This window comes from Eptesicus fuscus, chromosome 2, assembly GCF_027574615.1.
Source record: "Eptesicus fuscus isolate TK198812 chromosome 2, DD_ASM_mEF_20220401, whole genome shotgun sequence".
NCBI classification, from domain to species: Eukaryota; Metazoa; Chordata; class Mammalia; order Chiroptera; family Vespertilionidae; genus Eptesicus; species Eptesicus fuscus.
In genome coordinates this window covers 61,197,377-61,210,826 of record NC_072474.1, presented here as the reverse complement: position 1 = coordinate 61,210,826, position 13,450 = coordinate 61,197,377, and the positions used below count along the sequence as shown (strand labels likewise).

At 37.8% G+C, this 13,450-nt stretch overlaps 1 protein-coding gene across 2 annotated transcripts in view; it reads right to left on the bottom strand.

Moving 5' to 3' along the window:
- Positions 1-13,450, bottom strand: part of MAPK10 (mitogen-activated protein kinase 10) — a 154,774-nt gene that overhangs the window by 63,634 nt on the left and 77,690 nt on the right. Inside the window, exon 7 of one of the 2 annotated variants that reach the window (XM_054723324.1) lies at positions 6,166-6,237. The exons of the other annotated variant lie outside the window; for it this stretch is intronic. Within the exon in view, the coding sequence (XP_054579299.1) occupies positions 6,166-6,237 (72 nt within the window). The remainder of the gene's footprint in view (positions 1-6,165; positions 6,238-13,450) is intronic. 2 annotated transcript variants of the gene reach the window in all.

The window sequence follows — 13,450 nt, the reverse complement described above, 5'->3', positions numbered from 1 at the left end:
AGGGGAGAAGATATTTGCAACCCATAAAACTGCCAAAAATTAGCTGACCAATTATATAAACAAGACCTCATCTACGTATATAAAAAGCCAGCGACCAGAACACTGTAACAACCAGAACAACCGGTCACTATGATGCCCACTGCAGCTTGCAAACTGGCCTGATTAGGGGGTGGGGCCAGCTGGCCAAACTCCCGAGGCCCCTCCCCCTGGCCAGCCCTACCCCTGATTGCCCCTCCCACCCCAATAGGGAACGTGGCCAGCCGGCCAACCTCCTGCAGCCCCTCCTTCCTCCTGGCTCCACCCCAGATCAGCACCTCCATCCCGATCAGGGGCAGGGCTGGCTGGCCAATTGCCTATGGCCCCTCCCCCTGGCTGGACTGCCCCCAATGGGCCCCCCCACTTGGATCTGCCCACGGTCCCTCCCCCCAGCCAGATCCGCCCCCAATGACCCCCCCACACCAATAAGGGGTGGGGCTGGCTGGCCAACCTCCCATGGCCCCTTCCCTGGCTGCTAAACCCTGATCAGCCGCCCCCACCCCCACTCGGGGGCGGGGCTGGCTGGCCCCCTGCCCAGAATCCCTTCCCACAGCCGGCCTCTCCCCCAATCAGCCTCCCTCACCCCAATGGGGGCGGAGTCCACCAGGCAATCTCCCACAGCTCCTTCCCCCAGCCCGCCTGGAGCTGATTGGGCCTCGATCGTGTTGGGCAGGCTGGCCAACCTCCCACTGTCTCCTCCTCCCAACAGGCCCAGCCCCAATTCATCCTGATTGGGGCCGAGCCAGCTGGACCCCACCCATGCATGAATTCATGCACTGGGCCTCTAGTAATCAATAAAATAATGCAATAGAAAAAAATTGTTTTACAAGAACAAAGAAACACTTTACCAAGGGAAAACACTAATCTATATAATAAAAGCCTAAGCAACCTTTATTGTGGAATGACCAGAATGACCGGTCGCTATGATGCGCACTGACCACCAGGTGGCAGATGCTCAATGCAGGAGCTGCCCCGTGGTGGTCGGTGCGCTCCCACAGGGGGAGTGCTGCTCAGCCAGAAGCCGGGCTCATGGCTGGCGAGTGCAACAGTGGTGGCGGTAGTCTCTCCTGCCTCCATGGCAGCCCTAAGGAGCAGCAAGCTGAGTGGTAAAGAGCAGTGAGCAGGTGGGTGGTAAGGAGCAAGAGGTCCTGGAGTGCGAGAGGGTGCAGGCCAGGCTGAGGGACTCCACTCCCCCAGTGCACGATTTCGTGCACCAGGCCTCTAGTATACAATAAACAAGAAAATATGTTTAGCCTCCCTTGTAGTCAAGGAAATATAAATTAAAGCTCTATTGAAATAGTATTTTATATCCAAGAGATTGTTAACAAATTTTAAAACAAATTTGTCAATATGAAGAGTTAGTAAGGTTATGAAGTAAAGAGTTACATCTATATACTGTACTCTGGAAATCAAGTTGATGTTACATAGTCAAATTAAACATGCATACCTATAAGCCTGGAATTTATCATTTTCAAAAAAATAAAACAAAATGCCTTGCCCATGTGCTCGTAGAGACATATATTTATATCATCATTGTTTATAAAAACAAAAACAAAAAAATGAATATAACCCAATCTACTTATAGGAGAATGGACATGCCATACAGTATTCATAGGCTAAAATACTATAGAGAAATGAAAATAAATGAACTATTTTTAATGCATCAATATGGATAAATTTCAAAATATAATGTTAACTTTAAAAAAAGCAAGTCACAAAATAATAATGATAATAAAATATGTAAAACACATATAACTAAACCATATATTAAGGATATATATGTATGTGGTAAAAATATAAGGAAAGTAAAAGAGATTATGAAAACATATTTAGGACAGTAGTGATCTCTGTGGAGAGAAGAAAGAATATGATTTATGAGGTGCACACAAAAAGATTCAAAGGTATTTATTGGTAATGTTCTTTTTTTTTAACCTAAGTAGTAGTATATACATGTTCATCTTATTGATCTTGTTCAAAAGTTATATATTTAATATTGATTTGCTTGTATAAAAGTATTTTGCAATTTTTAAAGTGAAAATACCTGCTATGAAGAAATTCATTAGACAAGATCTCTAAGGAAAAATATGTCAACAGCTGATTTCTGATCCTTCTGTAGAGTTAAAAACATACTTGAATTGAATAAAACTTAATTAATATGTACTTAAAATATATTTACTAACAAAGTAACACATAAATACATAAAATTTAAAAATATTGCCTATTTAAATTTTGGGGAAAAAAATGTGTTGAATTATTTTAGGCATGAAAGATAATGGGTATAAGACCTTATCAATGCTGTAAGTGTTGCGGTTGCATTAGTTTCTATATTAAGAAGACATGCAAAGTTTATAATTACAAGATCTTTTAGAAATCATTTACTTTGTGAAGATGTTTGATTATTAATAATGATTCTTTATGGTGTATTGTATAGATGTATAGTGTATATATTGTATATTTCCAGTTCCATTTTAAAGGTTCTATTTAATAGATTCAGATATAATTTTATTGTCTCTCAGATAAGTCATTTATAATAATAGTGAATTTTTAAAAAATCTGTCTTGTTTTTTAAGAGGTCAATTTTATATTAGTGTTCATAAACTATTTTCATGGAAAACACTGATTTAAACTTTAACATGTTTGAAATCATTAAAAGACCACATCTTGGACTCTGAGAAGGCACTTGAAAAAATATTTCCCATTTGCCCTTCAAGAAATTTACAAATGTATCTCCATATGAGAGTTTCAGAAATAACTCAATATCAAATATCAAGTTCAGGCATTGAAAGGGCATCTAATATGAACTTTAGCATTAGCAGCAGCCTAGAGCTTTACTTGTAAGAGATTTTGATACCAAAGTTCAGAAGTGATTGATACCCAAGCAACTTCTCCCAAGAAATGGATTTTAAAAAATGTTAATTTGTATTTAATAACTTAGTTGTGAAAATCAATCCAATTTTCTTTAAAAGAAATTATATGGAAAGTAATGAAAATCAATCATTTTAATTTATAGGGGGCAAATATTCATTTCACACATCAATTATTCAGCCACAATGAATTTCTGAAAAAGCCAAGAGTACAAAGTTAGCAAATTGAGTTTGTTTTAATCAAATGTCTAAAAGTAGCCTAAATGTAATTACTATTTCATATTTATGTCCAAAGGCCAAACTCAACTTTATAAATGGTTCAGAATCAAAGAAATTAGTTTTGTATCAAGTAACATACTTCTAAATAGCATTAACCTTAACATGAATGTGGTAAATTGTAGATGTTTTAAAGAAATGTATATGTAGAAAACAACTGCAAATAGACCAAAAAATTTAAATAATTGTGTGTCATATGTAAGATTAGAAAAAGATTTTAATAAGAATGAAGTTAAAACAGTGAAGCTTTATTTTTACTAAATAAAATAGTTTAGGTTAAGTTCTTTAATTCAAGGAAAATTAAATGAATGCCTTTCAGTCATTTTGTAAACTGGTCCTTTAATACACACAAAGAATGTATGTGTGAAACTATATGTGTAACCATATATGTAATTATAAACCCTCAAAGTAAATGGCTAATCATAATATGGTTAGGATACACTATATTAGTAATTAGATTTACTTCAATTATATATTGTAACCCCATTATTATAGGCTCAACTTCAGTTTTGAATTATGATCATTTAAGCAGAGATGTTATCTTTAGTATGGTGAGGATATATTATTTTCATAAATGACAATGACTGAGTGTAGGAAGATAGTTAACTCACTTAAAAATAAGTTATTATACACCCATATACTAATCACTCAGCAACTTCTCCCAAGAAATAGATTCTAAAAAATGTTAATTTGTATTTAATAATTCAGTTGTGAAAATCAATCAGATTTTCTTTAATAAAAATATATGGAAAGTAATGAAAATCAACCATTTTAATTTACAGGGGACAAATGTTCATTTAATATATATTTAATACTGCAGAGACTCGGAATTTTTATTTGCTAACTAATTGCAGCCTAACAGAGGGTGCCTTTTACTAATATAAATGATATAAATTTATTTCTTCAGATATTCTAATATATAAAAACCCAGGGTCCTTAATGACCGAAGGCTCAAACGAACACCAGAAGTCAGTCTTGCAGTCTGTGCTGGGTTGCCGTGGTGACCCAGCACTAACTGCCGCCACTGCGGGCACAGCAACTCAGCACTGACTGCTGAGGGGGCTGCATATCAGTCCCAGAGAGAGTCCCAGAGAGAGAGGCAGGGTCTGATCCGCAGCCTCTGTGGCAGTTGTTGCTCAGCCCTTGCTTCTCTCTTTCTCTCCGGGCCTCACCAGCAGGCATGCCTCTTTTTCTCTCCAGGCCTCCGAGGGGGCTGCTGATCAGCCCCGCCTCTCTGATCAGGCCTGGAGATAGACCCAGAGACTGGCTGGCATAGAAACCGACCAATCAGTACCAAATCTGGGTGAACTGTGAGGAGCCAATGGTTACCTAGGAGGCTGAGCTTCTGACACTGACTGGCATAGAAACCAACCAATCAGAACTTAATCTGGGTGAACTGCGAAGGCAGAACCTAAGGTGGGGGCTGAAGAGGGGTTTTAAGGGCAATATCTGTTTGGTGTAAGTTGTAAGAAAGTGGTTCAATTTTTTAATGACTGGTATGGCAGTATAGTGCATATGGCTGGCTATCAGTCCAGATATAAGGATTATGTATTTTTGTCTGCCAAGAGCATCTCCTCCTGATGAAAAAGGCTTCCCCCCTGCCCATTTAAGCAATCCTATCCTATATAATCTATTTATACTAATAAAAGAGTAATATGCTAATTAGACTGGGTCGACGAGCCATCTTCTGGACATCTGACTTCCTTCCGGACAAAGCCATGGTGATGGGGGCCAAGGCAGAGGCAGTTAGGGGTGATCATGAAGGTAGAGGCAGTTGGGAGCAACCAGGCCAGCAGGGGAGGGCAGTTTGGGGTAACCAGGCCAGCAGGGGAGGGCATTTGGGGGCGAGATCAAGCTGGCAGGGGAGGGCCATTGGGGGCAAGATCAGGCTGGCAGGGGAGGGCAGTTGGGGACAAAATCAGGCCAGCAGAGGAGAGCAGTTGGGGGCAAGATCAGACTGGCAGGGGAGGGCAGTTAGCGACAATCAGGCAGGCAGGTGAGCAGTTAGGAGCCAGTGGTCCAGATAGGCCTGTGGGATCAGTCCTAAACTAGCAGTCAGACATCCCCCAAGGGATCCCCGATTGAAGAAGGTGCAGGCTGGGCTGAGGGAACCCCCCCCATGCATGAATTTCGTGCACTGGGCCACTAGTCTGTGTGTACATATATATAAAGCCTAAGCGACCATGATGACTGGCTGGTAGCTATGACGCGCACTGACCACAAGGGGGGGCAGGCACTCAACGCAGCCATCCTCCCACAGTCCCTCCCCCCACCGGCCAGCCCTGATCAGCCCCAATCACTGGCCAGGTTGGGGGACCCCGCCCATGCATGAATTTGTGAACCGGGCCTCTAGTTTTATATAATTATTATTAATTAATGAGGTTTTACGAATTACATTTGTTAATTACATGAAGAAAATAATAGCGAGAATTGGAGCAATCATTCCTATAAATGAAGTAAATGAGAAAAAGAACTTTAGAAGACCATCAATTTAAAAATAAAACACACATGCATACTTTTTCAATATGTGTTAAAATAAACCTATTGTATTTGTGGGTGAACATAAATCTAACTGATTAAATTTTCTATGCCAAGTGAGTATTTCCTGTGATATAGATGCATAAATCTTAAAACTAAATATTTTGTCATTTATTATCTAGCTATGACTAGAACTTGATTTTGAAACATCTACAACAAAAATCAATAGAGAAGTGTATATCACTGTTATTAGTTTCATAGAACTGAATTAAGACAGACCTTTTGATACCATGCTCTGTGTTTCATATTTGATACTATATTATCCACATAAGATTTTGCTAAGAGACACAGTTACTGTACCATGATGCTAGCTGGTAAATATTTGACATTGGAGTCTCATAGAAGCCCTGTAAGGGCAGCAAATGTATCCCATCAGCAATAGTATGATCAAACCAAAGGAAATTGATTGAGAATAACACCCACAGAGAACACTGGCTGCTAAGAAGGATACGATCAGTGCCAGGAAACAGCACTGCACCTTTTATCATTTCTCCCATGATGCACCCTACTGACCACATGTCAACTGAAAACAAAAATGACATGGAGATAAACAAGAAGACAGGAATAGAAGAGCAAATAAATGAAGACACTTGACTATCCACGCCATAGAGCAATGGCCCGATCTTTCACTGATTGAATTAGAGGCCAGTCTTATGATCATTCTTAGTCTTTTAAAACAGTGAAAGGGGGAGAATGCCAGGGCCCTGTCTTCTATGCAATTAAAGTAACAATACCACTCAGTGTTACCCAATGCATGATAATGTTACTTTGCAATTATAATTCATTGATTAACTTAGCTTCTGATTTAAAAGGTCTAATTTGCATTCATCTACTAGAAAACTACTGATTTGTATTGTAAATTATTCTAGATTGTGTGAATATGGGAACCGTGCAAATCAGTTAATTTTTATTCTTTTGTATACTACATTGGGAGTGGGGGAGCTGCCAGCAACTCAAAAGAAAGGATTTCTTTCACAAAACACATTTATTCATTTATAAATATGAATAAATTTCATGAAGTGATATGGTAGTTCAAGAATGAATGTATTGGAATATGCTGGCTCGGTTCCATCGAAGGAGCAAATTTCTAAACAGGAGCTTTGCCTTATAAACATGGTTGCTTTGTAATAGTAAGAAATGCTGGCTTTCAGAACAGGACAGTTCAACATGAAATAAACAACATGATAAAGAGCTGATACTTCTTCTGGAAATTGTGAATCAAAAGAAACCTAAAATTTAAGGTGAAATTATAATGTCCGCTATTGCCAGTTATCATCCAGAACTTAAAACCAGGAAGCTCGGGCAGAGGGTACACAGGGAGGGGCAAAGTGGGGAAAGGTGAAGCAAAAAATGTGAAATCTCTCTCTTTAACTGCAGTTGGTTACCCACTTGCTCCTATTGAAAAGTCATAAAGAGAAAGAGGTCATTTTTAGGAGTGGAAATAACCTAGAAGAAAAAAGGGTATTGAAAGGAGCAAATAGGGAAAGACATGAAGATAGCAGCGCACTATAATTTTGCTGCACATACTCTTCAAATTTCATCTTGTAATTTGGCAGTGACCTTAAAGAATTCATGAGCCAGGCCAGCGTGGCTCAGTGGTTGAGCGTTGATCTAAGAACTAGGACAGTGGTCGGAAAACTGAGGCTCACTGCTCTGTTGGCTAATGAGTTTGCCGACCACTGAACTAGGAGGTCAGGGTTCGATTCCCAGTCAGGGCACATGCCCAGATAGCCAGCTTGATCCCCAGTGTGGGGCCTGCAGAAGACAGCCAATCAATGATTATTTCTCATCATTGATGTTTCTCTCTTTCACTCTCTCTCTCTCCCTCTCCAAAATCAATACAAATATATATATATTTTTTAAATAATTCCTCATGAGATTCTTTCCACTGTGATGAAAATCTCACTCAGATTCCACTCAAAGTTTTCAGTTTGATTCAACTCCCTAAACAGTGATCACTGCAAAGGAATGGTTACAGCTTTGAAGGTGATAAGCATACCCAAGGAAGCAAATTTGATTTGCTTCCATTTTAGGAAAGCAAGTGACATGCAAAAGTATCAGGGAAAGATAGAGCAAACAGTTGTGCACCCCTTTAATATGAATGCATTTGTAATTCCAGATAATATCGGTCTCACAAGAGGTTGGTACTGTGAGAATTTTTGATTTAAAGAAAAAAGGAAAAGATCTCTGAAAAGATATTTGTTTTTTGAATTGCAAGTATTCTTATCATACTATCCAAATTGACCAGTCTGACTAAGTTGCTATTTACAGTGTATCTGTGTGTTTTTAATAGGTACTGGGAAAGAGAGAGACAAAAAATAGAGAGAACTAAAAACTCAGTATGCAGGGGTTCCCCTTGCCTGTTTCTATTCAAATGTTTGGGGAAAAGTTGTTTCTGCCACAAACCTATTTGCAACTTAGAAAACATCTATTTCCACGTTTTTATTGAATGCAAAAACTCAATGTGATATCTCCGGCATATGCTCTTTTTTTTTTCCTGCTACAGAACCAATTCCATTGCTTTCTAACTGTAACCTTGAACAAATTACTTCATCTCTCTTAATATCAATTTCATCCTCTAAAATGCAAATGTTAAATAGCATTTATGTAGAATTTTTAATAGACTTTGAAAGTATTATGCCTGGTAAACATATTTTCATATTGCCTGGTACATAGTAAGTCTCCATTAATGTTAGTTATCATTATCATCATGAATTAAATGTATATTGAAATTATGTATATGAAAGTCATTTATTTTATATTTATATTACATATTATACTTATATGCCATAATAAAAAATATTTCCAATGAGGGAAACTCACCACTCACTGGATGATCCTTCTCCCTACTGAAAGCTCTTGGCAAGGCATTCCACATATTGAACCACAGTTGACTCTATGGAACTTCTCTCCATGTTCTAAACAAGAATTAATCACTCTGTTCCCTCATCCAAATAATAATCTTTAGATATGTGAATATAATTTATGATCCCTGACCACTCCTATCCTAAAACTGGCAAATTGTTATCTTTCAGACTAATAGCCCTTGATTTTTCACTTCTCCCAAATGCCTTTAAACAACAGCAACAACAATAACAATTGACCTAAATGGAATTTCAGTCACTATGTTGCACTAGTCTCAATTGGTTCTAGAAAGTTCTAGGTTGAATAACTGGTATTAGAACTGTATATCTGCCAGTTCTCCTTTCTGTGGCTCTGCTGGATACAGATATTCCAAAGTAAAAGGAGAACATTTTGGGAACTGTATCTTCATGTCAGAACCCAAAATAGACTTAGTAAGTCATAGAAGATTTTGCATAAAAACTATGCACAGATATAAACTCTATATCTGAACTACTGGTGAATATACATTCTATTCCATTTTCTGTATTTTAATGTATCTTTTCTAGGTGGTAATACCCTGGAAACTTTTCCAATTTCCATTTAACTTTGCTCACTATTCATTATTCCTATCCATGCTTATGACACCTACATGCTAAACAGCTAAGCCTTGTGCCTGGAAATGATGCACTCTATCATTATGAATTACAAAAGTGGAGTATATGCATATGAATTTATATGAATTTTTATTTACTCAAGACAGGTTTATTTCTCAAAATAAAGCCATGGAACCAAATTTAATGTTTATCAAGGTGACTGGAGTATTTTACGAACTTTTCAAGATATTCCAATGAATACCAACTGTGAAAACCTTAGGAGAAATTAGCAAATCCAATCATGGTTAGAAACTGAATTTGGGTCTCCATAAGAGTTTTGTACATTAATGCTACCCAGGTAGAATTCTGGTTGCTTTTATTATTCTCATTCATTACATTCCCCCTCCCATCATCTGTTTCCCAGGGGCAGAAAGCAGATTCATTTGCAACGTGAACACTCAGAAGCTTACTCACTTTCCTTAAAATGAATGTTAGTAAATTTTGGTGCTAACAAAATATGATTATTAGTTTTCCAAGTAACAAAAAATATCAGGTGTCATGTCATTTGTTAGGCATTAGATTATTCTGAATTATCTTTTTTCTACTTTTAGCCAAGATAATAGAAATAATATAATGTAGGCCCTGGCAGCTTAAGTCTAAATTTAAAAAGCAATATATTGCTGCTTCTGCACTCTGTGTAGTGACTTGGGTTGTTACTCACAACAAAATATTTTTTGGACTATGTAAGCTTCGTTTCAGCATCCTGACAAATGTTTCCACGGCTCTGGTAACACGATTTTTAAACCACACTGCTTTTCCCCTTAACATAATTATACCTTCATTTGGCATAGGATTCAGACAATGTGCTTTGATACATTTTCTTGGATCCTCGAAGTACAATAGCAAAATTTAATATGGTTTTCTAAAACAAGAACACTATTTCTTTGAAACACGTTTCAAAAGTTAAAAATTCAACTAGATATTTACCATAAGCACATTGTTTTAAGCTTCGATGCAAAATGGAATTATAAAAGACTACTGTATGCATAAATAAATTTAGAAGGTCCATATTTTGCACATGTGAATCTAAGTAAGAAAAATAAACAATATCCATGAGGCACAACATAAATATTCTAATGCCAGGAAATCAAAGGAAGATTTTCTCCTTGAATCAACATGTTTGACTTGCTATTCTTTCTTTATAACTTATATGGCATCATATTATTAATTTTAACCTTTATTTAAAATCATTTATAGTTTTACTTGCGTTTTTACAAAACAGAAATATCCATGGAAACTTACAATAAAGGAGAAACTTACAATAAAGAAGAAAGCTTTTAGGTTTATAATTATATTATAATTGAATTTATAGACTAATGAACTTACAAAATATGTTGCCATAAAACACTTAAGTAATGTTTTTATTGCATCACAGTTTTAAAAATTTTCATCTTTAAAAATCCATGTAATTCTGAGGTGTATATAGTAAGTAATTTAAAGAAATTCTAATGGTGAAAAGGTATTTTACTTTAAACATTTTATGTTCTGATCAACAAAGTGTAATGCTGGCCCTGGCTATCTCACATTATCACCAAATTAAACTCATGTTCCCTTCAGATCCAAGTGTGTCCTCACTTCATTCCATACATTAACTTGCACAAGTGCCTCAGTAAATGGTAATTAATTCATTGTTTTTCTTTTCCTGTTCTCTGATTCATGGATATTTGGTTTCTCATCATTTGAGAGAATTACTTTTTACTCTAGATGGCCTTTTAGTTATTTTCATTTTTTTATAGCTTATCTAATTCAATTTAAAGGTTATTTGGGCTAGAGTTTCCCACAATGAACTTTATACTATAAAAATTGGAGTTACTTATATTTGAAGGTATTTGCAGATATGTGTATGTTTGTAAATATCTCATGTTTTATATGTATCAAATGACTCTCATCACCACAATCCTGTAAGATAGGCCAAGAAGGTATTTTATAAAGTAAATTGACATGTAGGAGGTAAGTCACAGGACTAAAGTGAATAGGACCAGAAGCCATTCTTGCAGCCCTGTTCCCACATGAGCTCAAGACTTATTTAAAGGCTGATGGGAAGAGTCCCATAGTGGGTGTCGCCATTCATGACCTCTGTCCTAAGGGCCAAATGGACCAAGGGCAGCTTAAATGGAATGTCACGGTAATGACTAAGGGATGCATTTCATTATTTGCAGTCCCCCGTCAGTTTCTCACTTCATTTTAAAAAATGACTCAGTATTCTTTCTATCGAACTTAGATGGATAGAAACACACTATGCTTTTAAATCTTTCTACAAACGTATTTCCAGGAGACAGGGAATGTCTGGGGCCCTAGTGGAGCTTTGTGCCTGACAGCACTTCATGTTTCCTCTTCAAGGCCTTACGGGGTCCAGGTCCAGCTCTTTAGCTTCTTGCCTTTGTTCCACCCCAGAACTTAGTTCTCTGTGTCCTCCCTCACTTTCTGCCTCCTTTGCTGGAGAGCCCTCAATCCTCCTTTTGTGACCATTATGCCTTCTCCTGCCCTCTAGTGGACTCTGGTCCTCTCTAACCACCTTGGAGAAGGGATTTTCCTCATAACTAAGTACTTCCATCTTTTCAGATCCCTCAAAATCCCTAGCTTCCATTCTAGTGATTCCTGTCTCACTCAGATTTTCTCAAACTAATAATAAAAGAAAAAAATAGTAAGCACATTATTGGTGAAAATATATTCTTTTCAACAAATACAGAGAAGCCCTAACTGGTTTGGCTCAGTGGATAGAGCATCGGCCTGCGGACTGAAGGGTCCCAGGTTCAATTCTGGTCAAGGGCATGTACCTTGATTGCGGGCACATCCCCAATAGGGGGTGTGCAGGAGGCAGCTGATCAATGTTTCTCTCTCATCAATGGTTCTAACTCTCTATACCTCTCCCTTCCTCTCTGTAAAAAAATCAATAAAATATATTTTAAAAACTTTAAAAAAAACAAATACAGAGAAATAATAAATGAATAATCTTTATATTCATGACTAGTAGCCCGTTTGCAGGAAGATTCTTGCAATAGACCTTCATTCACCTGGTTGCCTGCACCAGTTTTCTGCTGGCACCGGGGACCCAGGCCTTGGCTGTGGCCACCGCCTTCTGCCTTCTTTCAGGGTCAGGGCTTGGGCTCGGCCGCACCCAGCATCCCTGCTAGGGATCGCAGGAGCCGACCCCCAGTGGTTTCTTGCTATCGGTACAGGCTCCCTGCTGGTGCCCAAGGCCGGGAAAGCCTCCGCCCGAGGCTTTCCTGGCCATGGGCTTGGCCGCACCCAGCGTCCCTGCAACGGTTTCCTGGTGGGCGTGGTTGGTAGGCATGGCTTTGTTGGTGGGCGTGGCTTGGGCGTAGCGAAGGTGCAGTCAATTTGCATATTTGTCTATTATAAGGTAAGATTATCTGCAATTTGCTTATGAATGTGAAAGAATGACTACTGGGTTTTTACCTCCAAACTTTATTTGAAGTCAAAATTATATATTGTTTGAGATAACCCTGTATTACCTTATTACTGAGGAACAGATTGTAACTATAGGAATGTATTAGTTGCAAACTATTAGGAAGTAAGCAGTTATTTCAAGGAGATAAAAGGACTAAGAGCATCTATCTACACTATCTGGAGATAATCATCCACAACCTTCAATTTTTGTTTCATTTACTTTGATTATTCCTAATTTTCATGTTTGAGCTTAGAAAAGATATGGCAGTCAATTACTTTGAGAGTGTTTTCTTTATTTCTTCAAATATATTTTGAAAAATCATCTACCAGTTTTCTTAACAACTTGGCTCCTTGGCAAGGTTATAGGTATATATCCTTTTCATTCTAACTGAAATTTCTCATATCTTCAGACAGAAAGGCAAGAGATGGTGTTTTAGCAGCTCAGATATGAGCATTAATTGGAGATAATATACTTGAGGTCTAAGGATGGTGTACCTGTCTTTAATATCACCCAGGTCCAGAAAACTCTGGCCAAGAATGCTAGATAAACGAACATTATAAGTCTTGCTCAAAGAAGGTGCTACCATGTGAAGTAGGATGGGGGGAAAATAAAGTACAATGTATCTAAAAGAAGCAGGCTTAAGGAAAGAAGTCATGCAAAGTATACTGGTATTATACAAGCCTTCGGTAATCAAGAAAATGGCAAGCCCTGGTTTGTGTGTGAAGTAAATGAAGGGAGTAAGTGACTAGATAGTTCTAAAACAAAACAAAACAAACAAAAAAAACATCATAAAACTGCTTTATTGTGAGTTCTTATTAAAAGAAACA